Source organism: Globicephala melas, chromosome 19, assembly GCF_963455315.2.
Source record: "Globicephala melas chromosome 19, mGloMel1.2, whole genome shotgun sequence".
In the NCBI taxonomy this organism is placed as follows: domain Eukaryota; kingdom Metazoa; phylum Chordata; class Mammalia; order Artiodactyla; family Delphinidae; genus Globicephala; species Globicephala melas.
The window spans coordinates 58,037,437-58,065,044 of NC_083332.1; the positions used below are offsets into that span (position 1 = coordinate 58,037,437).

At 54.8% G+C, this 27,608-nt stretch overlaps 2 protein-coding genes across 10 annotated transcripts in view; one reads left to right on the forward strand and one right to left on the reverse strand.

Annotated features, from left to right (window-relative positions):
• Nucleotides 1-17,466, forward strand: part of NECAB2 (N-terminal EF-hand calcium binding protein 2) — a 38,078-nt gene extending 20,612 nt beyond the window's left edge. For 7 of the 9 annotated variants that reach the window (XM_060289427.1, XM_030863232.2, XM_060289424.1 and 4 more), the window contains 8 exons: nt 7,133-7,269; nt 9,766-9,869; nt 10,082-10,161; nt 13,287-13,340; nt 13,913-14,025; nt 16,179-16,256; nt 16,711-16,802; nt 17,287-17,466. In XM_060289427.1, the coding sequence (XP_060145410.1) occupies nt 7,133-7,269; nt 9,766-9,869; nt 10,082-10,161; nt 13,287-13,340; nt 13,913-14,025; nt 16,179-16,256; nt 16,711-16,802; nt 17,287-17,315 (687 nt within the window). In that variant the 3' untranslated portion in view covers nt 17,316-17,466. The remainder of the gene's footprint in view (nt 1-7,132; nt 7,270-9,765; nt 9,870-10,081; nt 10,162-13,286; nt 13,341-13,912; nt 14,026-16,178; nt 16,257-16,710; nt 16,803-17,286) is intronic. The other 2 variants (XM_060289422.1, XM_060289423.1) reach the window with 2 other exon arrangements.
• SLC38A8 (solute carrier family 38 member 8) overlaps nt 15,588-27,608 on the reverse strand; it is a 37,655-nt gene continuing 25,634 nt past the window's right edge. The window contains exons 8-14 of the mRNA XM_060289430.1: nt 27,078-27,286; nt 25,825-25,876; nt 22,227-23,499; nt 21,817-21,913; nt 20,722-20,835; nt 19,966-20,052; nt 15,588-16,229 (exon numbers count right to left, since the gene is read on the reverse strand). Of these exons, the coding sequence (XP_060145413.1) occupies nt 23,406-23,499; nt 25,825-25,876; nt 27,078-27,286 (355 nt within the window). The 3' untranslated portion in view covers nt 15,588-16,229; nt 19,966-20,052; nt 20,722-20,835; nt 21,817-21,913; nt 22,227-23,405. The remainder of the gene's footprint in view (nt 16,230-19,965; nt 20,053-20,721; nt 20,836-21,816; nt 21,914-22,226; nt 23,500-25,824; nt 25,877-27,077; nt 27,287-27,608) is intronic.

Here is a 27,608-nt window from a genome sequence, read left to right on the forward strand (position 1 = left end):
ACCTTTCCCTTGTTAATAAAACTGTTTAAAAGTATCATTTTGAATATTCTTCCTTAAATTTACATACTATTCCTGTTCTTGAGGATGTTAGATTATTTCCAGGTTTTTGCTATTATCAATGAACACTAACCTTGGGACATCAGTATTTGTCCACATTTTGCATTATTTCTTAAGAATAGATGATCAAAAGTAGAGAATTACTGGGCAGTCTAAGGCTCTTGATATAAAGTAGAATTGCTTTATAAAGTGGTTTTATTCATCTAACCCCGCAGAGCCGTACTTGTAGCGATATCCTCTCCCATTGCACAAAGATTTAATAATGCACGAAGATTTAATAACGTCCTGTCCTTGTAATGCATTATGCCGTCTGCCGTTTATTCTTACCCTTTTAAGCTTGGTTAATGCTTTCCCATTAACTTCTACCTTGATCGTGGTATCGCAGCTTGTCCCAGTCATTCGATCAAATTTGGTAGCAGAATCTTTGCACAGGCTTTTCTTTGCAAATCCTTTGGTGCTCCTTTGCTTTATATATGCTTCCAGATGGACCTCGTTTGGTCAAATCTGGGACTGTGTCTTTACGTGGGGCAATTTAGGCAGATTTTCTTTATTGTTATGATCTGTCTGGCCTGGCTGCTGTCATAATCTTAAATGCTTCCCATTTTTTAATGATCCTTCGTCTTTCTTGACATTTTACCTTTTGGTAGTCTGCTTTGTGTATAGCATTGATTATGATTTCAAAGGTAAACATTCTAGTTTTCATTTTACTAGGGACTTCTAAAACATACATTATTAACACTCTTAATCCTGTTTTTATACCTGGCTAATAAAGAACACTTTCTATGCCCTCTTGTGAAATTAAAACAGTTTTTGAGGTGATTGGCTCTTTTCCCATACTTTGACACTCTTTATTCCCTGAATCCAATGTGATTAAAATTTAACTATTAGTGGTCAATGTTTTTCTTTCCTAACCTCTGTAACCTTCATTTTCATTCGGGCGATCACCCTCACTTTTTTTCCACTTCCCTATTCAAGGATATTTTTCTGTGATTCAGCCCTAGAAGATCTGGGAGAAATTCCTAGGCATTCTTTGCCGGAAAGGTGCTCATTTGATGAACTTTCAGAGATCTGCAGATTTCCGAAGGTTTCCCTGTTATCCTGCGTGTGAATAACTCGTCCACATATTGTGGAATTCCCAGCTCTGCCTCTTTCCCTCTGAAATCTGTGGAGCTGGCCTCTCGCTGAGGCATCAGTGGTAGTGGAGGACGAAACTGTACAAGCTGCATTTTTACTCTTTTGAAAATTTTGTCTTTTTTTTTTAATTCAACTAACCAGTTACACTTATTGATCCCTGACTGCACCCTGAGTCACTTACCTGTGGGTGCTTTTAACAGACTCACTTTAGCTCGCTTTTCTGCTTGATGGCTTCTAGCAGCCTTTCTCTTTTTGTTCAGTTTTGGTTTTGTTTTTTTTTACCTCGTTCTGTCTTCCTGTTCTTTGGGGTCATTTGTTTGTCCAGAGCCCATCGATCACTGGATTGCATGTGAGTTCAGCTGTCTGCTAGGAAGGATAATTGATCACTGCAGTGCGTTAGGCTGCGGGAACCCGGCATGCTTTCTGCCGTGGGCTCCTTCCCCGTCGGGACCTGCCGCCAGCGCGCCTGGTCTGATGGGTGGCGCGGGAGGTCCACCTCCACACCTCCCCGTCTGCGTGCACCTCTCCTCTCGGCCCCTCTCCACCCACAGCCGTGTTCCCCTGCTCCCCACCCTGGCCTTCATTCCTCAGTCTCTCTGTCTGTAGCCGTGGTTCCCTTGTGCAATTATTGCTAATTAATTTCCAGTCAGAGTGATGGATGGTTTAATTTTCTTTCCTTGATAGCCCTTGCCTGGCCAAGGTGCTGGGTCAGGTGGCTCAGGAGGGTAGGGTCTTGGTAGAGGAGGCCAGAGAGCAGCACAGGGCTTGAGGGACCAGCTTCCCAGCAGAGTGTCTTTTTTTTTTTTTTTTTTTGCGGTATGCGATCCTCTCACTGCCGTGGCCTCTCCCATTGCGGAGCACAGGCGCCGGACGCGCAGGCTCAGCGGCCATGGCTCACGGGCCCAACCGCTCCGCGGCATGTGGGATCTTCCTGGACCGGGGCACGAACCCGTGTCCCCTGCATCGGCAGGCGGACTCTCAACCACTGCGCCACCAGGGAAGACCCCACCTTTTTATTTTTAAAGGCAAAAGTTTATTGTTTATTTAGGGGACATGCAGAACACTTAGGAGATCCAGAATTCCCTTAACGAGAGAGATGGGATCTCGCTGTGTTGCCCAGGCTGGGGCGCTGTGGTTATTCCCAGGCACTATGCCACTGCTGATCAGCACAGGCAGGTTTTGGGGGTTTTGTTTTGTTTTTTTATTGAAGTACAGTTGATTTACAGTGTTGTGTTAGTTGTTTCTGGTGTACAGCAAAGTGATTCAGGTATATGTATATACAGTTATATATATATTCTTTTTCATATTCTTTTCCATTATGGTTTATCCCAGGAGATTGGATATAGTTCCCTGTGCTATATAGCGGGACCTTGTTGTTTATCCATTCTATGTATAATAGTTTGCATCTGCTAACCCAAAACTCCCACTGCATCCCTTCCCCAACCCCCTCCCCCTTGGCAATCACAAGTCTGTTTTCTATGTCTGTTTGTTTCTGTTTCATGAATAAGATCATGTATGTCATATTTTAGATTCCACATATAAGTGATATATGGTGGTATTTGTCTTTCTGACTTACTTCACTTAGTATGATACTCTCTAGATGATCTCTGCAAATGGCATTATTTCATCTTTTTGGTGGAGTAATGTTCCATTGTATATATACATATACCGCATTTTCTTTATCCATTCATGTGTCGATGGACGTTTAGGTTGTTGCCATGTCTTAGCTATTGTAAACAGGGCTTCTGTGAACATAGGGGTGCATGTGTCTTTTTGAATTATAGTTTTGTCCAGATATATGCCCAGGAGTAGCATTGCTGGATCATATGGTAGTTCTATTTTTAGTTTTCTGAGGAACCTCCATACTGTTCTCCACAGTGGCTGAAGCAACTTACATTCCCACCAACAGAGGAGGAGGGTTCCCTTTTCTCCGCACCCTCTCCAGCATTTGTTGTTTGTAGACTGTTTAACGATGGCCATTCTGACCGGTGTGAGGTAGTACCTCACTGTAGTTTTGATTTGCATTTCTCTAATAACCAGTGATGTTGAGCATCTTTCCATGTGCCTGTTGGCCATCTCTATGTCTTCTCGGGAGAAATGTCTATTTGGGTCTTCTGCCCATTTTTCGATTGGGTTGTTTGGTTTTTTGTTACTGAGTTGTATGGGCTGTTTGTATATTTTGGAAATTAAGCCCTTGTTGGTCACATCATTTGCAAATGTTTTCTCCCAGTCTGTAGTGTCTTTTCTTTTATTTCTTTCTTTCTTTTTTATGGTTTCCTTTGCCGTGCGAAAGCTTATAAGTTTGATTAGGTCCCATTTGTTTACTTTTCCTTTTACTTCTATTGCCTTGAGAGACTGACCTAAGAACACAGTGGCATGTTTTATGTCAGAGAATGTCTTGCCTCTGTTCTCTTCCAGGAGTTTTATGGTGTCATGTCTTGTGTTTAGGTCTTTAAGCCATTTTAAGTTTATTCTTGTTTATGGTGTTAGGGTGTGTTCTAACGTCACTGATTTGCCTGCGGCTGTCCAGCTTTCCCAGTACCACTTGCTGAAGAGACTTTTTCCCCATTGTATATTCTTGCCTCCTTTGTCAAAGATCAACTGACCGCAGGTGTGTGGGCTTACTTAGCACAGTTTTGACCTGCTTCTTTTCTGACCTGGGCTGGTTCATGCCTCCATAGGCAACCTGGTGATCCCCTGCTCTTGGGAGGTCACCACGTTGATGCCAAACTTAGGGCCTAGTGCACTGCAGCCTGGAACTCCTGGGCTCAAGTGATCCTCCTGCCTCAGCCTCCCAGGAAGCTGGGACTGCAGGCGTGTGACACCATGCCTGGCCCAAAGAATCCACCTCAGAGGAGGGAGGAGGGAAGGAGGCTGTGAATTCTTCTTCCCTAATACTTTATCCCTGTCCACAACAACATCAAGAACACCACCACCATCACCATCTTCATAACCATCACCACCATCTTCACCAACATCACCATCAGCAGCAGCATCCTCTTCATAACCATCACCACCACCATTACCGCCATCTTCACCATCATCACCACCACCACCATTACCACCACCATCTTCACCACCATCACCATCAGCAGCAGCATCCTCTTCATAACCATCACCACCACCATTACCGCCATCTTCACCATCATCACCACCACCACCATTACCACCACCATCTTCACCACCATCACCATCAGCAGCAGCATCCTCTTCATAACCATCACCACCACCATTACCGCCATCTTCACCATCATCATCACCACCACCATTACCACCACCATCTTCACCACCATCACCATCATCATCTTCATAACCATCATCACTACCACCATCTTTTTTTACATTTTTTATTTATAATTTAGTTATTTTATTATTATTTTTTATTGAAGAATAGTTGATTAACAATGTTGTATTAATTTCTGCTGTACAGCAAAGCGACTCAGTTATATACATGCATTTTTAAAATATTTTCCATTATGGTTTTTCCCAGGAGGTTGGATATAGTTCCCTGTTCTATACAGTAGGACCTTGTTGTTTATCCATTCTATATATAATAGTTTGCATCTGCTAATTCCAAACTCCCACTCCCCCTCCCCCTTGGCAGCCACCAGTCTGTTCTCTATGTCCATGAGTCTGTTTCTGTTTTGTAGGTACATTCATTTGTGCCGTACTTTAAATGCCACATATGAGTGATACCATATGGTATTTGTCTTTCTCTTTTTGACTTACTTCATTTAGTATGGTAATCTCTAGTTGCATCCATGTTGCTGCAAATGGCATTATTTTGTGTTTTTTTATGGCTGAGTAGTATTCCATTGTATATATATATGTGTGTATATATATATATATGTGTATATATATATATATATATATATATATACACACCACATCTTCTTTACCCATTCATCTGTCTGTGGACATTTAGGTGGTTTCCATGTCTTCGTTATTGTGAATAGTGCTGCTGTGAACATAGGGGTGCATGTATCTTTTTGAATTATAGTTTTGTCTGGACACATGCCCAGGAGTAGGATTGCTGGATCATATGGTAACTTTGTTTTTAGTTTTTTGAGGAACCTCTATACTGTTTTCCATAGTGGCTGCACCAACTTACATTCCCACCAACAGTGTAGGAGGGTTCCCTTTTATCCACACCCTCTCCAGCATTTGTCATTTGTAGACTTTTTAATGATGGCCATTCTGATGGGTGTGAGGTAGTACCTCATTGTAGTTTTGATTTGCATTTCTCTAATAGTTAGCAGTGTTGAGCATTTTTTCATGTGCCTTTTGGCTATTGTATATCTTCTTTGGAGAAATGTCTGCTTAGATCCTCTGCCCATTTTTGGATTGGGTTGTTTGTTTGTTTTGTTATTGAGTTGTGTGTGCTGTTTGTATATTTTGGAGATTATGCCCTTGTCGGTCGCATCATTTGTAGATATTTTCTCCCATGCTGTAGGTTGTCTTTTCGTGTTTCTTTTTTTATGGTTTCCTTTGTTGTGCAAACGCTTGTAAGTTTGATTAGGTCCCATTTGTTTATTCTTGTTTTTATTTCTATTGCTTTGGGAGACTGACCTAAGAAAACATTGATACATTTTATGTCAGAGAATGTTTTGCCTATGTTCTCTTCTAGGAGTTTTATGGTGTCATGTCTTATGTTTAAGTCTTTAAGCCATTTTGAGCTTATTTTTGTGCATGGTGTGAAGGTGTGTTCTAATTTCATTGATTTACCTGTGGCTGTCCAGTTTTCCTAGCACCATTTGCTGAAGAGCCTGTCTTTTTCCCATTTTATATTCCTGCCTCCTTTGTCAAAGATTAATTGACCATAGGTGTGTGGGTTTGTTTCTGGTCTATCTATTCTGTTCCATTGATCTGTGTGTCTCTTTTTGTACCAGTACCACATTGTTTTGATTACTGTAGCTTTGTAGTATTGTCTGAAGTCTGGGAGAGTTATGCCTCCTGCTTTCTTGTTTTTTCCCCCCTCAGGATTGCTTTGGGAATTCTGGGTCTTTTATGGTTCCATATAACTTTTTGGATTATCCTAGTTCTGTGAAAAATGTCATTTGATAGGGATCACATTAAATCTGTAGATTGCTTTGGGTAGTTTTGTGAATTTTAACAATATTCTTCCAATCCAAGAACATGGGATATCTTTCCATTTCCTTGAATCCTCTTTTATTTCCTGTATTAATGTTTTATAGTTCTCAGCATATAAGTCTTTCAGCTCCTTGGTCAGGTTTATTCCTAGGTTTTGTGTGTTTTTTTGGTGCGATTTTAAAAGGTATTGTTTTTTTGCATTCCCTTTCTGATGTTTCATTGTTAGTGTAAAGAAATGCAACCGATTTCCAAATGTTAATCTTGTGTCCTGCTACTTCACTGAATTCCTTTATTAGATCTAGTAGTTTTTCTGTGGAGTCCTTAGGGCTTTCTATTTATCGTATCATGTCATCTGCATATAGTGACAACTCTACCTCTTCCCTTCCAATTTGGATACCTTTTATTTTTCTTGTCTGATTGCTGGGGCTAGGACTTCCAATACTATGTTGAACAGAAGTGACCCACCACCATCTTTCTCATCATCATCACCATCACCATCATCATCACCATCATAGCAGCTACTGTATACTGAGTATTTGCTATGTGACAAGCACAGTGCTGAGCATTTTATGTAATTTTTTCATTCCGTCCTTACTACAGTGTTATGAGATAGCTACTACAGTGATTTCTGTTGTGGTGTGGAGGTCACAGTACTAGTAATGGGTGAAGCTGGGGCTCACACCGTGGTCTCTTGAGTCTGTACCCCTGCCTTCATGCTGGAGCCCTGTGATACCCCCATCCCAGTGCAGAGACACTGACCCTAGGTGTCCCCCCACCCCTGCACCAGATCTCCACCCACGATCCCTCCCCAACTCCTTTCCCCTCTGTGCCCCTTCCCTTCCCGCCACAGGTGTATGAGGGTGGGAGCAACGTGGACCAGTTTGTGACACGCTTCCTCCTGAAGGAGACGGCCAGTCAGATCCAGTCCCTGCTGAGCTCGGTGGAGAGTGCGGTGGAGGCCATCGAAGAGCAGACCAGCCAGATCCGGTGCGTTGGTGGGACCTTGTGGGGGCCTGTGGGAGTGGGCCGTGTGTGTGCTGACCTGCTGCCTGGTGGGGACGTTCGTGTGCTTGGGGGCTGGGTGACCTTGGGCAAGCTGCTGTTCCCCTCTGTGCCTCCACTTCCCCAGCTCTTTAAGTGGGGACGATATATACCTGCCTCCTCACAGAGTTATGACTAGTTCCTAGACTCTGGTCCGTTTGGCCCCATTTCCATATTGCTCACGTTATTGTTTAGCTAAAACTATTCTGTTGTTTGACTCATTTTTTAAAACCTGGGAATAAATTTAGGAAACTCTGGTGGCTATTACCATCATTCGAAAACAAGTATCACATGCTGTGAGTGAAGAAATTGTAAAAATCAGCGCTGTTGGTGCCCGCAGTCAGCTTGGACCCTGAGGCCTGCTCCCTCTTTGTTCAAAAAGAGAGGCTGTGAGATCATAGATGGGCATTGAAAACAGAGGAGCATCAAAGCATGACTTCAGAAAGATTGAAAGAGCAGTGAAATGGAGTGGTTTTCTCCCAATGTTAGTTAGTGTTATTTAAAGCCTTGTTTGTGGGTCCTTGAAGCCGTGGAAAAGTACCTGGTGTCCCCCCTCTTTGCAGGGGGACACTGTTGGGGCGGTGAGATGGGGGTCCGGAGAGTTAGCAGTCTCGTTCCGGCCTGGCAGGGCCAGCCCCTGGGGGCCACGAGCCCTCCCATTTGCTGTCCTAAGTTCCGGCCAACTCCTCTGTGCCGGTTCTTCCCTGAAGAGCTGATGTGCCCGGGGCAAAGGGGGAATAAAGAAATAGAAACAGGCGGGGGCAGCTGCCAAGTGCCCATGCGTTACTGAGCCTTGAGTCTCTGCCGCGGTTTCCCAGGCAGAGACCCGGCACAGCAGGGTGTTGGTTGCTGGGCCTGGGGGGTTGTGTTTTTTTGGTTGGTGGGGGGCTTGTCCCAGTCACATATGACTGCAAAGGCTGCTCAGTGATGCTGTTCGCAAAATGCCTTTGCTCTGAGCACCTGCAGCCCGGTCACCTAGGATATGCACAGTGCAGATTCCTGGGCTCCGGCCGTGCCCGCTGGATTAGGGTCCCTGGGAGCTGGGCCCAGGACTCTGCATAGCTGATCAGTCTTGTGATTCTGAGGGTTCCCAAGGTTAACAGCCTCAGCTCTGGAAGCTGTCACATAGATTTTCTTCATTTTTTTTTTTCATCACTATCTTGATTTAAAAACCTGCGGTTTCTCTCCTGCTGCAGAACAGATAGGACCGCTGCGTGATTTTCAGAGCCCATTTCCTGCGCTTTGCCAGTTCCGTCACGTGTCAGCCGTTACACCTGCCTGCCCCCTTTTTGGAAGCTTACTTGGGGATGTTGTTGGCAGGAGTGGCACATCGCGATGGGGAGACACATCTGCTTCACAGGCACTGCCGCCTCAAACTGCCCAGATCTCAGCTGTTTCGGCTCTCAGCTGCAGGTCCCCTGAACATTCTCTTTCCCAGGCCTAGGGACGCCGTGACCCAGGCACGAGCCACTGGTTCAGACCCTGCCGCCCTTGGGGGACTCCCACGGTTCCCACTCGTGGTCTGAGTTTGTTGAGGCGCCCCGATTGACACCTCAAGGAACCTGCCAGCCTTTCTCCTCCCTTGGCGGAGGGGTAGGGGGGGGTTGGCCCCTCTGCACAGGGAGAGGCTGCTGGGCTTTCAGGCTCACAGGAGGCAAATTGCAGAACCTTACCAAGGCAGCCCTGGGGACCAGGCGTGTCGGCCGTGCACACAGGAGTGTGTGTGTGTGTGTGTGTTGGGGGGATATGTGCGTCTGGCTGTATTTTTACGTCTGTGGTGAGTTTTCCAGCATTTTTGCACATGGGGTTTGGGCATTTGTTGAGTCGCTACTACGTGCCAGGCAGTGTTGGGTGGGCTGTGTGTGCACGTCAGGGATGCCGGGTGCTGTGCGTGTGTGTGCACATCAGTAGTGTGCGTGGCGGGTGGTGTCATGACGGGATGGGGCCAGGCTGAGGTCAGGATCACGGGTCTTTGTCAGATGCCCGCTCTCGACTGTGTCTTAGGGCTTCCTTTTTTGGACAGGGGGCTTGTTAGCCAACGCAGGCCCCCACCCCAGAGGGCAGTGAACGCTGAATCGGCTCCCAGCGAGGCCGGCAGGGCCGGGGAGAGGGGCAGCCGTGGGCTGTGGGGAGGCTGGGGGCCTGGCTCAGCCTCGCCCGGCCCTGGAACTAAACCTCCCGGGAACAGGGTCTGGGTTCCTGGAAAGGATCTGAGTTCATCCCAACCCGGCCCCGCTTGCAGCGTGGCCTTGGCCAGTGGGCCTGTTGTCCCCCTTTGTAAAACAGAGGCCACGATGTTCACTTCACAGGGCCAGGGCTCCACGGAGTGAGTTCTCTGCACGTTTCAGCCCCCAGTTGGTGCTTAATGTTTGTCGAAGCTGCCACAGGCGGCCAGAGCCCTGCAGCCCCCCTCATAGTGTGTGTTGCCCCACTCCTCTGCAGACAGAACCACAGCGTGGTGGAGACCTGGTCTGGGAGCTCCACTCCCGTCTACGCCCACAACCACAAGCTCACGGCCGTGGAGCAAGGGAAGAGCTTCCCGCTTGGTGAGCGAGCAGTGGCCCAGAGTGGGGGGCACTGGCTGGGGGGTCCTGGGGGGAATTCTGAGATTGGTCCACATGGGGCTTGGGCCTCCCATGGGGACCGAGCCTGGGAGGGCTGGGGACAGGTCGCAGCGCCGGGGCAGGGCCGGGAGCGCCCCTCCACCTTAGGCCTGGCCCTGCCCCCCCCAATCAGCATCTCTGTTCTTCCTTCCCAGTCACCTCGGACTCCAGGGAGGAGGGCCTGGAAGCCCAGATCAGCAGGTTGGCGGGGCTGATAGGACGGCTGGAGAGCAAGGTGAGCCCACTGAGCCCTCGCCTCTGTCCCTGCATCCACCCTCCGCCCTCCCAGCCCCCAGGGAGTGCAGAGTGAGGCCAGAGCTCGAGACAGGAGTCAGGAAGCCTTGGAAAGGACATTCCCCGGGTGGAGCGCGGAGTAAGGGTGGACGCCGGGAACGGGTCCATTGTGTAGGAGCCGAGGAGAGGAGCGGCTGTGGAGGGCGGGCGGGCAGCCAGGAGGGGCGTCTCGAGGAACAGAAAGTAGTCGGCAGGACCACGGGCAGCAAGGGGACAGAGCTTCAAGGAGGCGTTAAGGCGGCGGCGTGGTCTGGGCAGGTGGTAGCCTAGACCCAGCAAGGTGGTGGGTGAGGGATGGTGACGTCCCAGGAGAGATTAGAATGACCGGCAGCGTGAAGTTTCTTAAAATGGGACGTGACACATCCACAAGTGATGGAAAGTGGCACAGCCTTTATGGGATCGTGTTTTCGGAGAACATTTCACGGCTCGGTAGGCAGTCAGGATACGATTGTGTTCGCTTTGCAGGGCTGCCAGAACTGGGGCTTAAACCCTGGCATTTATTCTCTCACAGATCAAGGCTAGAAATCTGAAATCAGGATGTTGGCGGGGCTGGTTTCTTCTGAAGCCTCTCTCGTTGGCGTGTAGACGGCCGTCTTCTCCCTGTGTCTGTGTGTGTCTGTGTCCTGATCTCTTCTTATAAGGACACCAGTCATATTGGATTAGAGCCCACCCATGTGACCTTATTCTAACTTAATCACCTATTCAAAGGTCCTGTCTCCAAATATAGTCACGTTTCGCGGTACTGGGGATTGGGACTTCAACATATGAATTTTGGGGGAACACAGTTCAGCCCATAACGATTACCATTCGTTGGAAGAAAGAAAATAATTTGCCTTAAGGTTTACCAACAGGCTCCAGTATCGGACTGCCTGTATTTGAATCCTGGCTATACCACTTAACAGCTGTGTGACCTTGGGCCAGTGACCTACCCTCTCTGAACCTCAGAGTCCTCCTCTAACCACAGAGAAAATAATCAGAATGGCACCTCTCACAGGGTCATTGTGAGGATTAAATTAAATGGTGTCTTAATGGCTTAGCACAGAGCCTGCTGCATAGTTAGCATTTAATATTAGCAATGTTGTTTAGCAGTTATTATTAGACATTCTGATGCCAGAACCTATACACATACCATACCTGTATATCAACATAAACCAAGATAGCAGGGATCTCCAGGCTGTGGGGTTGCAGTGGCAAGTTTACATTTTTCCTACTTCTCTGAATTTTTTTTATATCTTTTGCAGAAGGGCAAAAGAAAAATAGTGCTTTGATGGGTTTGTGGGTTCTGAGGGATTCGTGAGGGCAGTGGGTGGGGCTCCCCAGGAGGAGGTGAGGCTGAGACTTGGAGAGGAGTCCGAGGGAGGAGGTGGCCATCCCACCTGCAGGTCTGAGGCCGAGGTGGGATCTCCCCCCCCCCCCCCGCCCCCGCCACCCCGCCCCGCTAAAGCCAGCTGCTGGGTGGGAGCGGTGGGAAAGGCTCGGCGGGGACCCTGAGGCCCGGTTGTCATAACAACTCTGCGGGCGCCCCCAGGGGGAGGCTCTTTGAAGTTTATTTTTAGCGCCCCAGTCGCCCTAACAACCGGCTGGCTGGAAACCAAGGAGCACCTGTGCGTTCTGGAGACGGGGCGGGGGGCCCTCTTCCCAGCCTCTGATTGGCCCGAGCTGCGAGCAGGGGCCAATCCGGGACCTGCTCTGGACCCCGCCCTCCAAGGGCGAACCTGAGCGCTCCTAGCTGTGCCTGGGCTCCTGGAACGCTGGGACGGCGAGGCAGGGAGACGGGGCGGGGGGCGCAGACGTGGGTGCCGCCGTCCCTCCTCCACCCTCCCCTCATCTTTACCTCATCCTCACTGCCGCGGGGCCCAGCTGGCCAGGAGAAATCTAGGGAATCAGTGCTCTCCAGGAGCCCATCTACACGGTTTTAAAAGCACGGAAAGAGACTTGCTCTGCCAAGCAGACCTTGGCCGCCTACAAACGCCGACATGCACACCCTATGTCCCCGGAAAGTCAGTACCCTCTCTGGGGCCGGCTGTGTAATTTATGGGGCCCCTTGTTCCAACATTATTAAGAATGTCCAGGTGGTGACTGCATGGGTCATGGCCCTGCAGATCGGCCGCGTGGGTGCGGGATTGCGCCAGGGACACGGGCTGCCCTCGTGGAGGATGGACAGGGATGGGCACAGAGGTGGCCTTTATTGGGGTGCCCAAGAAAAAGGAAGAAGGATCCTGATTCCGTGGATCAGGAGAGAGGCTTGGCCTCAGACTCAGACTCTGACCCTGGACCAGCTTCTGTGGCCTCTGGGTTCTCTGTTCTGCAGTCATGGTGCTGGGCACCATTACAGACACAAGCACGCGGTCAGGAGCAGAGTGCACGGGCTTCCTGCTTTCCTAGAGCTCACAATAGGGCAGCCATGACCTCGGGGAGTCTGGCAAGTTACATAAGATTTCGTAGAGAGGGTTTAGCCCCCAGGGCCGGTGGAAGGCCAGCGAGCACAGACCACCTCATTCAGGCCGTTATATTCATGAGGCGCCAGGGGCTGTGACTGGGGGCGACGTGTAAGTTGTCGGGGAACCTGTTGCCAGCAAGGCTGTCGGCGGAAGTTGTGACAAAACCCCAGCGTCCTGGGTTCAGCACAGTGGAGCCTCCTTCGTGTGCTCTGCAATTGGCGTGCTTGGCCTCTGTGGCTCCAGCGCCCCCTAGATGCCACGGCCAGAAGGGATCTGTGCCACTCCCTGTGGGTGGCCTTGCAGCCTGGCTTCCCGGCTCCTGTCTTGAGCCGGCACTGCCTGGAGGGTGGGCTGAGCCCTGCCCAGAGAGGCCTGGCCCTGGGAGCTCCCACCCGCTCGGGGACTCCAGAGCCGCTGGAACCGTGGGGTGGAGGGGCTGGAGCTCTTCGGTGGCCCTGGGAGCTCCCACCCGCTCGGGGACTCCAGAGCCGCTGGAACCGTGGGGTGGAGGGGCTGGAGCTCTTCGGTGGCCCTGGGTGCTCAGGGGTCACTGTGGTGGTCCTGGGAGCCTCCCTAGCAGCGGTGGCCTCTGTCTCAGGCATCTCTTCATGCTTTGTTGTTGCAGACCCTTTGGTTTGACTTCCAGCAGCATCTCTCGGATGAAGAAAGCACCAACATGGTGAGGACCCCTCCCTCTCCTGTGGCCCCATCCCTGCCTGAGCCAGGCCTCAAGATGCAGGCGGCTTAGTGTCCCTGACACCTCTACTCTGGGACCACCACAAGGGGAGATGCAGCCCCAGCACTTGGCCACCCTCCCCTCCCATGAGCATTCTTAGAGGCTCCAGGGCTATGATCGGTGGGGCCCGGAGCAACGTAATCAGCAGGACAGTGACGTCAAAATGCTGATTCAATCAGAAACAATTTTGCTGGTCACTCGTTTTGTTGTGTCCTGGACCCGAAGCCTTGCAGGTAGCTCCCAGTCTCTCTGGAGCCTCTTTAAGCGACCCTGTCTGTTTTTTCAGCACTTGTGGGACTACTCCCTGCATTTGGCTTCTTAAGTTTAGCTCACTTTTCGCCAGTTTCCACGTGTAAGAATGAAAAGTGTGTGTGTGCAGCGGGGGAGTGGGTCGGTTTTATTCTGAAGAAGTTGTCCTGTCCTGGGGAGGCGGGCTCCTGGGCTGGGCGGGGTCCCGGGGGAGGCGGGATGCCAGGGACCCCGCAGGGTGGCTCACTGGTCCTGTGGCCCCGGAGCATCTACAGCTGGTCCGGCAGGAGATGGCCGTGTGCCCTGAGCAGCTGGTCGAGTTCCTGGACTCCCTGCGTCAGTACCTGAGGGGCACCGCCGGAGCCAGGAACTGCTTCCAGTGAGTAAGCCGCGGGGCGCGGTGGTGGCTGGGAGCTGTGTCTGGGGTGGAGGCACAGGGCAGGACCGGCCTCACCCCTGAGAACACAGCGGACCCCAGGGAAGCCCCCTAGCGGGGTGGTCCTAGCGCGGGCTCTTCCTTGCTGCGCAAACGTGCCAACTGACTTCATCTCGCGGACCTCAGCTTACTCATCTGTAAAGTGGGTCCACTGCCCGGACCCGCTCCCTGGTGGGGTTGGAGGCGTCAGTGGAATAATGACCGTGGGGGGTACAGGCCAGTACCTGGCCCCCAGCGCCCACTCAGCGTTAGCCGCCACTCGGGGGCTTCACCCTCTGGTCCCTGCGGCCAAGGCCTGCATCCTTGCTGGGGGTGGTCCCAGAGGGCCGTTGGCGCAAGCTGCCGGGCTGTCTCCCGTCCGTGGCCCACCCGTCGGTGCCCAGCGGTAGGCTCCGTGCCTGTTCCCTGCCTCGAGCGTCTCCCTCCCCGGTTGCTTTTTTCCTACCTCAAGAGCACATGTGCCTCCACCTGCTTCCTGGTGAAGCAGGGGGGCCAGGCCTGGGGGTGCAGCGTGACTCAGCTGCTCTTGCTGCACGTTAATTCCAGGTGGTGGCGGTGGGCGCTGTGCAGGCCAGCGCACAGGGGGCTTTGGGGAGGGGCTGCGTGTGTGCTCAGGCTGAGTGCTGAGCAGCTCCCCCCGCCGCAGAAGGCCTGGCACAGGCTCGTGCCCAGACCTGGTGTGGCAGTGAGGGTGCCGTGTTTGAGAAAAAGCAAGCAGCTGGTGTGGCTCGACACAGTGACCCAGGGGTGGGTGGGTCAGATGGCCAGAGAGGCAGGCAGGCCCTGCTCGTTCCGGGGACCAGGGACCATGGGGGAGAGATGCTTAGGCAGGAGGGAGACTCGGTCTTGCCTCCTTTGTGTAAGAAGGGGTGGCAACAGGTGTGCAGCTGGCGGCCAGGGAGAGGCCATGCAGTCACCCGGAGAGGGCACTGGTCTTGGCACGATGTGGGCAGAGCTGGGGTCTGTGTTGGAGTGGGGCTGACTGGACTTGACCATGGCCGGGATGGGGTGGGGGGGCTGCGGAAAGAGGCCGGGCGGGGTGTGAGATGCTTCAGGAACTTGATGGAGGACGGGGCCACAGGCTGAGCGGGAGAAGCCGCGGAAGGTCAGGCGCGTGGGTGCGGGGAGTAAGGCCACGTTAAATTTCAGATGCCATTCGAGGTGCCGATGTACAAGTGGGGAGATCTGGGGAGTGGTGGGCATGCAGGTGTCGCCACGACGGCGTGGAAGAAGGGGGCCTGGGGCTGGGAAGGGCCGGGAGGGGGCGGCATGCAGTAGGGCGTCCTCTCTGCAGCCCCAAACCTGGAATTGCCTGTAGTGATGCAGCAGACGCCACGGGGGCAGGCTTCTCCTGAGGGATGCTTGGGGTTCTGTGCTACTGAGCGTGTGGGAAAAGGAGAAGGAACGGGGGTGGCCGAGAGGCCAGATGGGGTGGTATCGTGACCTCGGAGGCAGCCGGCCCTCCCTCTCCCGGGGTCGGCCACCTTCTTAGAGGCACCCCCCCACCTTGCTCCATCCCCCCAGCCTGGGTCTCTGTCTTACTTGAAATGGGGTGAGTACCCTGGTGCTCACACAGGGACGACAGCTCTGGCCTTGGGCCATGTCTGATTCTCCTACTTTTAAGGATTAAATGAAAAAATGATTATGAAGGACAACGTGGGAGGTGGAGATGCTTTTAGTTTTAAAGGTAGGTTTTTCAATGACTAGAAAGCCTTTTTCAAAGACGTTTCACTGTCGTTCATTCAGCAGCCACGCTGGCCCCTGTACCGGGCCAGGCCTTGCTCTAGAGGGTAGAGAGGTGCACGCAGCTGATCAGACTAGGTGGCTGGTCCTGGAGGGTTCGGGGGGCCTGATCAGAAAGGGAGCGTCTTACTGAGGGCAGCCTCGGGTGGTGACAGGCTGCCTTGCGGGCCTGTCACCACCCCCGGCTGCTGCAGCTTCTGCCAGCCTCACGTTTCCAGGGTCTTCAGGCAGCCCCGAGCCTGGCTCGGGCCGCCCTGTCTGGGGGGGCGTGTGGCCCTGTGTGCACCCCATTGGGGAGCAAGCAGGCCGGCAGCCCCGTGCAGCCACTGAGTCCGGTCTCTCTCCTCTTGCAGCATCGCTGCCGTGAGGCTGGCGGACGGCGTCACCTTCGTGGTCTACGAGTTCTGGGAGACAGAGGAGGAGTGGAAGATGTAGGTGTCAGCCCTCGGCCGGGGGTTAGGTGGTGGGACGGGGGGCGGGGACCTGCCCCGGCCCCCTTTCCAGGCCCTTCCTTGTCCCAGAGGCTCCTTGGCTGGGAGGGTGAAGAGGCGGGGTTCCAGCGGCCTCCACTACTCAGACGGCTGGGCCTCAATCCACTTGGAGGTGGCGTTTCTCAGGCTGGAGCTTGACCCCCTGAACGTGCTCTGCTGGGCCCTGAATCTGCCCTGAATCTGGGAGCGGAGGCCAGGGTTGCTCCTGTTTCAAAACTGCTGCCCAAGGATAAAAATCCAGAAAGTTCTTTCAGTGAAGGTTGCTCAGGGGGAGGCAAGAGCCAGGCTGTGTCCCCGGTGCCCCGGCCCCACCTTCGCACCAGGGCTCTGAGCCCTGAGCTTGGCTGACTGGGGTGTGGCCCCGAGAGCTCACGGGCGGCCCCCTGCGTTGCAGGCACCTGCAGAGCCCCGTGTGCAAGGCGTTCCGGCACGTCAAGGTGGACACGCTGAGCCAGCCCGAGGCCCTCTCCCGGATCTCCGTGCCAGGTAGCGGGGAGGAGGGCCTGGACCAGCTACAGAGGAAGCGGGGACGCCATGGGCCCGGTAGAAATGGCTGAGCTGAGGCCCAAACCACCCTAGCCTCTTCTGTTCCCTTAGCTGCCAGGAAGTGTAGTCCACCAGAGGGGGTCCTAGACAAGGCAGGGAGGCCGGGCCTCAGCCGCGCCCAAAGGCCAGGGCAGGGCAGGCCGCGCTGTGGGACACCCCCCTGCGTTCCCAGCCAGACTGCCATTCCCTCCATGGGCACGTGATCTGCCCCCAGGACACGCACCTCTGTGCCCTTCGTAGGGCCCGGCCCCTGGCTTTAAGCACCCACCTCCCCACGGCGCCCCCGGCGCCCCCTGCCGCCCGCCTGGCACAGAGTTGGCACCGGCAGAGGAGCGGCAGCCTGCAGGCCTCACTCTCTGGCCCGGAGGGGAGAGGGGCCCCTGCAGCCTCCTCCCCCTGACGCGTCTCCCTCCCTCCTCTCCAGCTGCCTGGTGCACCCTGGGCCGCGACTGAGCCCCTGCCGCCCTGCTCCCTCTGATGAAGGACGTGCACTCTTTTCTAGAAACTGTGGTATACGAGCTGTCTTTTCAGTAGAAGAAGGTCTTTTCCCGCTGGTTGAAGTGAAGGCGAACCCCCGCCGTGGCACTCCCCCGCCCCGCTTGTTGACAGAGCAGCATCGAGCTGCTGGGCCTGCTGCAGCCCGAGGGCGGCAGTGAGTGAGGGGGGAGCGGCCCCGCCCCCAGCGCATGGCCACACAGGACCAGCCCCCACGTCCTCGGCCGGGCTCGCCCCTCACCCTTCTCTCCCCTCCTGGTTGCCACTCCTGCGAGGAGCTGGGACCCTGTAGTGCCCCCCAGGCCCGGGCCGAGCCCGCAGGCGGCAGTAGACCCCATGTAGCCAGTGCCCTGCTAGGCAAACAGCCGCCCGGGACAGGCACCAAATAAACTAGCGTTGGGGACGGCTGCGTGTTTGTTTCCCGTTTTCTAGTTGATGACAGCGGGCGAGTGAAGCTGTCAGGATGCTCGGGGCCCCTTATTAGCCCTGAAACCTGAACCAAGTCGCCTCAGCTGTCTTATCTGTCAAGGGGAAGTGATGCCGCTGAGGTATGTATCTTGACAAACAAGTCACGCCTGTTGCGAGGTGCGGGGGGGTCCCCACGACCACCCTCGGCTCGGTAATTCACTAGAAGGACTCTCAGAACGCAGCCAAGCCATTCTACTCGTGGTTAACGGATTATGGCAGCAAAAGCATACGTACAGACTGAACTCGGCACGGCAGAGGGTCCCGGAGGGACCAAGCTTAGGGTGTCCCTTCCCAGTGACACGTGCAGACAGCACCTGGTTCTCCCAGGGCTGCCCTGTGACATTCATTACGCACAGGGAACTGCCAACCAGGGAAGCACCTTCAGAGTTTGCACTGCCGACCTTAGCCTCCAGCCCCTGTGGAGGTCAGGCTGACCCCAAGTGGCCCCAGGTAAACAAAGATACACGTGTCAGGACTTTCCAAGGTCCTAGAGGTTCATCACCTCCTAAGAGCCGAGCGCAAAAGCCAGACCTCCCTGGACACAGTTTGACTGCACACCCTGTTCCAACAAGCCAGAAGACCCGAGACTTAAAGGTGATCAGGACTTTCCAAGGTCCTAGAGGTTCATCACCTCCTAAGAGCCGAGGGCAAAAGCCAGACCTCCCTGGACACAGTCGATCCTTGACTGCACACCCTGTTCCAACAAGCCAGAAAACCCGAGACTTCAAGGTGATTCAAGTCCGATGCTGGAAGTTACCTCTGTAACTTCCTATTTCCCTGGCCGCAGTGCAGGAGAGACAATACACAAAAGTCCCAAGGGACAAGAAGAGAGACGTGCCTCCCTTTCCCAAAGCAGGGCGGAAAGGAGGGCAGGTAGGGAGGCAGCTGCCGGGGCTGCTGGGGAGCCGGGGAAGGGGGAGACAGAGAAAGGGCCTGGACCTGGGCCGCGGTGCCCAGTGAAATCATGGGGGCTTGTTGGAAGCGTAAAATGCAGATTCACATCCCAGCTGAACCTACCTACATCCCAGCTGACATGTCAGCATCCTTGCACTCAGCCTCTGTTTTCTCATCTGTGAAGTGGGGAGAAGACCCCTCCTTTTCACGAGAAGGCCACTGCAGGAGGTCCTGCTGACAGCGTCACCTCACCCCACCCTGAGCTGCTACCGTTCCAGGCTGTTTTACAAAAAATAATCTCGGGGTGGAGGCTCTTGGAGGCGCAACTGAGGAAGCCTGCCCTCTGGGTCCGTGACCCTCTGCCCCAGCTCTCGCCTCTTGTAGGCTCGGGGCTGACTGCACCCACGGGCACTTAGCGCCTCCTCAGATTCTGAGTGGGTGGAATAGGCTCTGAAGAGAACAAACATCAACTCTAAAAGGGATAAGGGCCTCCACTTAACTTTACACTCCAGTGCGAGGCACTTGGCAGCCGCCGTCGCTGCTTCCTGCGTCACCCTGGGATCTGCAGGTAGGGAAACCGATACCCAAAGGCAAGCAGCTCAGCAGAGGCCACACAGCCACGTGGCACTGCTTCATCCAAACCCAGAGCAGCCCTCAGGGCAGCTGTCTGCCCCCAGTGCTGTGCTCTAACCACCTCGCACACAGCAGAGACAGGTGCAGAGGAACGGCTCCGGGTTAATACGGTCAGATCCCAGTCCGGTTCCCCCACGTGACCGAGAAATTCCCCGCCCCGGGTCTATAGCAGGCCCAAAAGAATTGAGGCGTTTAAGCCAGCAAGCACTTGTGCCCGCAGCTTATTCACACGAGCCAGAAGGTAGAAACATCACAAATGCCCATCGTGGACGAATGGACAAACCCAGGTCTATCCATGCAGTGGACCGTGATTCAGCCATAAAAAGGCACCTGACCCCGCGGCCACAACACGGGCAACGCTTACACACCCTACGCTGAGTGAAAGCAGCCGGCCACGGAAGGCCACATTTGCACGATCCCATGCACACGACACGTCTGGAAGAGTTAAATCTATAGAAATGGAAACTAGAGTAGGGGTTGCTGGGGGGCTTACTGCTGAGGAAGGCGGTGCTTGTGTGCCAGTGCGGAGGCACCCAGCGCCCCTGCAGCGTGCACTTCAAAATGGTTAACTTTATGTTACGTGAATCTCATTTTTAAAAAAATCACAACTCACCTGCTCAAACAGATGTTCAGCATCTGTGTCCCTTGCCGTGTCCCATTCAAAACCCAAGCCTTCCACGGGAGGCATGTGGCCGCCATCCTGTGTGCAACACAGGCAACCCTCAGGTACTGGGCAGCACCTGGGGGCACCTAGAGCCACTGGAAGGGCACCTCCCCAGGACACTCGAACCCCCTGTCCCATGCTGCTCAGAGCAGGAGAACGAGTCCCCTCGACTGCAGAACGTTACTGGGCCCCATTCACAGCTGTCACTTGAGACAGGAGGTTCTCTGCACTCAAGCACACGTGTCACAACTGACCGGGATCCTGAGACAGGCCAGGCTCTGGGGGTCTATCTGAGCTCATCCCTATGGCTATGCTGGGAGGGAGGGGCTGCCCTCAGTTTCGTTTTAGAGGGGAACAAACAGGATGGGAACCAAGGGCTGGAGGAGGAAGGAAAGGAGGAGGTGCTGACCCAGGTCCCAGGAAGGACACCGAGGCTAAGAATAGCACTCACGGAGGTTTTCCTGGGTCAGCAACCTGAGGACAAGGGCTGTTTAGAGCGGGGACGGAGCCTGCCAAGGAGACAGAGCCGGTAAATGGCAGGCGGAGTCAGCTCCGATGTTCCAGACCCAGAGCCCGTGCTCAGAGCCCGGTGCCGCCACCCTGATCTCAAGCACGCCGCTTGAGCCCCTCTGTCCTCCAGCTGGTATCCCAAACCAGGGGGAGGCGCTCGCGGCTGGAGGAGGTCAGTCCAGGAGATGATCATACCTGCCTCACGAGCTCAGACATCAGAGGGCGGCATCCCAGCCTGCATTTCTGTGCATCATGTCCTTGCGTGATCATGGCCGATCTGAGGCTCAGTCCTATGAGAATCCCCTCCACCTGTCAGAGAGATGGAAACGATCGTACCCAGGGGTGACACCTGTCATCCCTGCAAGAGCCCCACCCTCATCTCTGCTTAGCATTAGTGCCAGGCCACCACCTCCCTGACGTGCCTTCCGGCTTTGGCATAAGCCCTGTGGTCCTATTTCCCTTTTCCCCTTAGCTGCCAGGAAGCTCAGTGTTCACCTCCTCATACTCTCAACCTAGCTTTTCTGGAAATAAAACTACCATTGCTTGGGTGCCCCCACCAGCTGCTGTAAGTACACGATCACCTTTAGTTCTCACACCGTAAGCCCACATTGCCTCATACACAATAAGGCTGGTCTGTTTTGCTGGTGGGGAAATTGATTCTTAGAGGAGGTTCATGAACTTTCCAAATCTTAAGCAAATGGCAGAAAGTATTCACAATCAGTAGTCCAACTCCAAAGCCACTTCATACACTGCCTCTCTTTTTGGCACGACCCTTAACCGCCATGCTTCGTTCCTACCCAGGACCCTCCGTGAAGGACTCTCCGTGAAGGGTCCTATCACAGCCCAGCCTTCCTGGGCAGCAGCACAGTGCCAAGCACACAGGGTGTAGATGATAAGTCTCTGACCATCCAAACCCGCTGCCAGCTCTGGGGTGATACATGCTCCAGGAAGTCAATTCTGCCAGCACATGTGCCTGTTCTGAGGCCCTTGTCCAGGAGGACGCTGTGGCCACTGTGGCCACTGTAGGGTGTGGCAGGCCGTGGTGGGGCTGGTCAGAGAGCACTTGGAGAAGGGGCCTGTCACTGGGTCAGAGTCTCCGCCAACAGCCAGGGCACTGGGGGGCAGGGGCCCCATCCCTACCCCCTGGGTCAACTAGTTCCCACCCCCCTTGGCCACTACTAGGAGCGGACAGAAAATGGACAATGGAATTTAACCCAAAATCAGTCGCAACCCAACTCTGCACCTCACGCGACAGGCGGCCTTGAGTTTCCCAAGCCTCAGTTGCCTCACCTGGAAAATGGGCGAGTTTGAAAACATCACGCTAAGTCAAAGGAACCAGACACAAAAGGCCATGTATTCATGTGGAAAGTCCAGAACGGGCAAATCCCTAGAGACAGAAAGCGGATCCCTGGTTACGGGGAACTGGAGAGAGGGCGCAACAGGGAGTAAGGGCTAACGGGTCCTGGGTTCCTTTGGGGGTGATAAACGTACGGGAATCGGATATTGACTCTGTACGTCTAATGCGCACCGAATTGTACACTTTAAAAGGGTGGACTACGTGGTACGTGAATTACATCTCAAAAACCAAAATTAATACAGGTGGATAAACTGGAAAAAACCAAACTCCAACACAGTTCTATCACCACCAGCCTCACACACACGTGACACGAGATAACAAACAAGGCCCGGCTGCTGCCTACCTGGAGGGAGGTGTCTGAAGGACGTCAGCCCACGCAGGCTCTGGCACTGCTGGCTCCTGGCAGACGTCCCAGGGCAGAGGAAGAGCGGCCTGAATCCAGCAACATCCACCCGGGGGTTGCCGGGCCCTGGGCAGGGTCAGTGCCGGGGGCGGCGACGCGGGAGCCCCTGGCCCCGTCCTCCTCTCCTCCCCGGCCGCGGGCAGATCCCTGCCCCCTCAGCCGCAGCTCCAGGCGTGGTTCCTCACCCCCGGATCGGGGAGGGAATCATGGAGCAGACAGCGCACTTGGCCTCCAGGCTCTTCAGGTCCAGCCAGTGGAAGGGGCGGGGGCTCTCCTCGGGTCCCCCCCCCCCCACTGGAGCGAGGCCAAGCACAGGCTGTGTGGCCAGCTCTGGGCACGCATCTCCTTGGGCATTCCCCCGTGCCGTGGCACTGCCATCGCCACCGGAGGCCGCTCCAAATGCCCTCTGGGCTCTCACCCACCGAGCAATGCCCTTGCCTCGTGCCTTTGATCTCAGCACCCCAAAGTAGGGCTCTCTGGGCCTCAGCACCTGCCTCCCAGTTATGGGTTTAACTTATTTTTCTGGGGGACACAGTTTAAGCCCTAACCTCTGGAAACCGTGAATGTGACCTTATTTGGAAATAGGATATTTGCAGATCCCAATTAAGTAATCAAGATGAAGCCATACTGAAGTAGGGTGAGCCCTGTAAGAGGGAAATTGAGACAGATACATAGGGAAGACGGCCACATGGGAGGCGGCAGAAATTGGACGCATGCAGCCACAAGCCAAGGAGAACCAAGGATGGCCAGCAACCAGCAGAAGCCGGAAGAGGCAGGAGGGACCGTCCCCCTAGAGCCTGCAGAGGGAGGGTGCCAGCCCCGCCCACACCTTGATCTCAGACTTCTAGCCTCCAGACTGTGAGAGAATGCACTGCTGTTGCCAGAAGCCCCCAGTCTGTGGTCACTTGCAGGACAGGCCCAGGACACTAAGAAACTCCTCACCACTGCACCAGAAACCCTGGGAACCAGCAGAAGCCCAAATGAGCAGCCTGGGAAGGCAGAACGTATCCGTTTCTCCAGCATCTTTATGATGAGATAACATCGGTCTCACGGCTGGATGCAGGCAGCCGGACCAGGGCAGCCGTGGAGACCCCATCCCGCTCGGCCGCGGGCCGCCCCTCAGAGCAGCTCCATGACAGCCGCCACCGTGCTCTGCCCGAAGATGAAGGTGCCGACGAGCACGGAGACCACCCCCCAGGCCTCCAGGAAGCACCTGCCAAGTCAACAAACGCGCGTCAACACGCGCTCTTCTTCCGGAGATTTGCACAGACGAGCCAAACACATGTAGAAAACTTACGATGTGAAGCCTACTAGAGTCACCAATTTGGAAAGAATTCAGGTTACCCCCCTTTACCTGTAGGGATGGGTTTCTGAGACAACAGGAAATAAAGTACCCATGCAATTGAAAAAACAAAAACAACTCTCACCCGATCTGTTGTTTCATAACCTCGTTCCTTCCCAATATTTTATCAAAGACAAAGAAATAGCGGGAGGGAGACACTAGTTTCAAACTCCCTTCTCTTCCGCTTCTTTTCTTTAGGGGGTTGACGCCCGCGAAAGTGAGGAAGGAGAAGAAAGCCCTAGGTCACACAGATGGGAACAGCGGCGGGGGGGCCACGGAGGAGGGGACAGAGGTGGCTGGAACTGGTGGTCACGAGACCACATCCACAGGCTTCATAACGTAACCAGGAGAGACGGTGCAGACAGTGAGGCAAAAGCCACGATAATAAGATTCCCACGAAATGATAGGGATATTTCTGGCCCGTTAACAAAGGCCACAAGGATCCGTTGTCATGGAAAGACCATCTCCAGTTACGCAGCGTGGCAGAGCGGCAGCTCGGTGCCGTGAACACCCGCCTGCCTGAACGCGGGGAGAGAAGTAAACGTGATGGGGCTGCTGGCTCCTCGGGGCAGCTTTGATGGATCAGGAAGCCCTAAAGCAGCGCTAGGATTAAAAATATCTTTAAAGCCCATCAGTAACAGCTGCTGTGAACTTGGGCTGAGGCACCACACAGAAGTAGCAAGACTTGAAAGGGCGCTACAGGGAAAGAACCGTGTAGGAGGCCCCCAGGCAACCGGGGCTGCTGCTAAGCCCAAGGCAGCTTTAGAGATACCCAGAAAAATGCTTCTCAACCCAGAAGGGAGCCCAGCCAGGCCTGCCGCTGTGGGAAGACCAAGCTCGGGCTCCATGTGGCTGGACGAAGGGGAACGAGAAGCTGCAAGTGGGCCCCAAGTTCACGGCTGCTGTGACATAAGAGAATCTGTACTGGGCTGAATGGTGGTCCCCCAAATTCACATCCACCTGGAACCTGTGAACACGACCTCATTTGGAAATAGGGTCTTTGCGGATGTGATGAAGTTGACGATCTGGAGATGAGATCACCATGGACTGGGGGTGGGCCCTAAGCCCAATGACAGGTGTCCTCAGAGGAGAGAAGCAGAGGGAGACTTGAGACACAGACACAAGGGAGAGGCTGTGTGAGGACAGAGGCAGGGATGGGAGTGATGCGGCCACAAGCCAAGGACCACCTGGAGCCACCAGAAGCAGGAAATAGCACAGAACGGAATCCCCCCAAGAGCTTGCAGAGGGCGTGGGGCCTGCTGACACCATGACTTTGGACTTCTGGCCTCCAGAACTGGGAGAAAATACATTTCTGTTGATTTAAGCCACAAGCAGCCCTAGAAAGCTACTAGTGTCCTCTCTAGCCGTCTTGGCCTCAGTTTTCACATCTGTGAAATGGGACCAAGATCTGCACAGACTCCCGGGTCCCTGGCACCGGCTGAGCTCTGGCCCATCACCCGTGCACACACTCTCTTTCTCAGTGGGGTCCAACTGGGCCCCTCGGTGGCAGAGTACATGGTCCAAGTCACACCACAGGCTGACCCAGCGGAGGGTACTCCGCTGAAAAAAGGGATGGTCCAAACTGTCTTGTCTAACCAGCAACGTGGAGCAGGGAGGGGGTAAGCGTTGGGCCCCACGTCCAGTTGGCCAGAGTTGAGCCCCAGCTCTGCCCTGCTCGCCACCTGCCTGTGGGTTGGTTTCTGCCTCCTCGTCTTTGGGATGGAAATATCCCAGCATCGCAGGGAGAGGAAGGGGTAAAGGGGCTGAGCGTGGGGCCCAGCACTGAGGCATCGTCCAACCAGGACCTGCTGTCCTGTTAACAGAACGTGTTGCCCTGGTGCATGGGGGAGCCCACGGCCTCCGGAACTCAGGGACCTGTGGGGCAACAGGACCAGCCTGCCCGGGGTCTGAGTGCAGGATGGGGAAACACGCACGACTTGGGCCTCAAGACGCCGGGAAGACCCCAAATCACATGAAGCTGCAAGCAGAGGCCACAGCGCTCGGAGCGCAAGGGCGGCCGCGCATGGGCTGAACAGGGAGCGGTGTGCCGGCCTGGGATGTGTGGACAAGGCCCCCCTCCCGGCCTGGCCTGCAGAACCCTCACACGCAGGACCCGGCGGGCGAGCAGCCTTCGCACGCCCCTCCTGCTGAACCCCGCACACGCTAGAGGCGACACCCTCACGTGCACACACTTACTTAACTCGGGGTCCGACGGGCTCCACACTGATGGCACAAATGAGGCACAGGCCTGCGGAGGAGACCCGGGGTCACACCAGCTCTTCGTTATTGAACCCAAAGCAGCCCTGAGCTCGCAAGGGCTCAGCCGACACCCAGCAGTCCCCGGGGACCTGGGAGGCCGCCAGGGCCTTTGCCCGAAGTGGCCCCGCAGGCTCACCCTGCCCCGGAGAGTGGGCATCGAATGGTGGCTAGTGGCGTCACTGTGGGGTCCCCGCTCGACGACCCCTAACACCTTGGCCTCTCCAGCGACAACGACGGCGCACACTCACGTCTCTGACGAGATGCAGTGGGTCAGGGCCAGACTCGGGGCCTCACCCCTGGGACGCCTTTCACAACTACCAGCTGCCTTGGTTATTTTTTTCTTTCTGTCATTTTTTTTTTTTCTTTTTTAATCGTGCTGCTGAGATTTGAAGCCAGACAGCTCTGCCTAAAGAGCCTGTGGCTCTCCCCGCCGCCAAGCCTATCCTGGCCCGTCCTTTCCAGCACGGGAAACAGCTAGAGCTACAAGGCCCCACTCAGGACATGGACACCCAGCCCGTACTGTGTGTTCAAGACACAGCATCACTGGTCCATCCGCCCTAGACGGTGGTTGGCCGGCGGGGGCAGGAAGCCAAGGGAGGTGGTGAGGCACTCGGACCCCATCACTCATGTCTGAGAGTGCTTCCCAGGGCCAGGGGCCGCAGGATCTGGGGTTTCTGCCCCTTAAGTGCTTCCCCTTCTCCGGGAGCCCCCAGCCTTGGCCACCCTGGGTCTGCCAGGCCGGGCTAACCATCAGGCCAATTTGGCTGGAATTTCACATCATCACTCACTAACACTGGGAAGGTTTCCTAGGAATCCGTCCATCATGGAAACTGTGTTTGCCTCCCAGATTGGGGGACAAGGAGGAAGAGGTTTGTGGGCCACCTTTCAACCATAGGAGTTTCATATCATTGAAAATATTAAATGAAATCCTACAGTGAGTGGCAGCAGCGGGAGGGTAGACAAGGCTGTGAGGCTGACTCAGCCCCGCTACATGCTAGCTATTCCACCCAGGAGGCCTCAGGGCCTCCGTCTTCCCATCTGTAGGTTGATAACAGCACGCCTATTGAGATGTTAAATGAGGGAAGGTGTGCGAAGCCCCGGCCCCCACCCCCCACCCCCCGGCCCAGTAAACAGGGCTGGGAGCCATCCCTCCTCCGCGGGCTCCCACCCCCCACGCACATGGCCCTCACCTGGGAAGATGAAGATGAAGAAGGAGCTGACGCCACCGATGACGCCGATGATCTCGCTGAGGTCGGGCAGGAACAGGGCCATGGCGAGCGTCACGGTGACCCACAGGACGGTCAGCGACATCCGGACCCACGGCCCCGAGGGCTCGGCCAGGGGCTGGGGCCCACACGCCCAGCAGCAGCCCCTCCTCCAGAAATCCTGCATCACTGACCTGGAGGCCACGCACTATGGGCTCCCACGGGCTCCCGGGGGGCGGTAGCCCTGCACTCGCCCACCACTGGGTGCCCTAGAGTGCCCCCCACCACTGCCCCGCACACCGGCGGGGCTCACTCCCTGGGAACCCCCGCCGCACATGGGTAGCCGACAGGGCGGGACCACATTGGGCCGCCAAGCTCCGCCGGCCAGGCTCCAGTCCTGACACCAGCTGGGCGACGCTGGCCAAACCACCTGACTCCCCTGCCCGTCTCCTCCTCTAGGAAACAGAGGTGAAGACAGTCCCCACGCCACGTGGGCTGGCGTGGCGCCTGGCACGT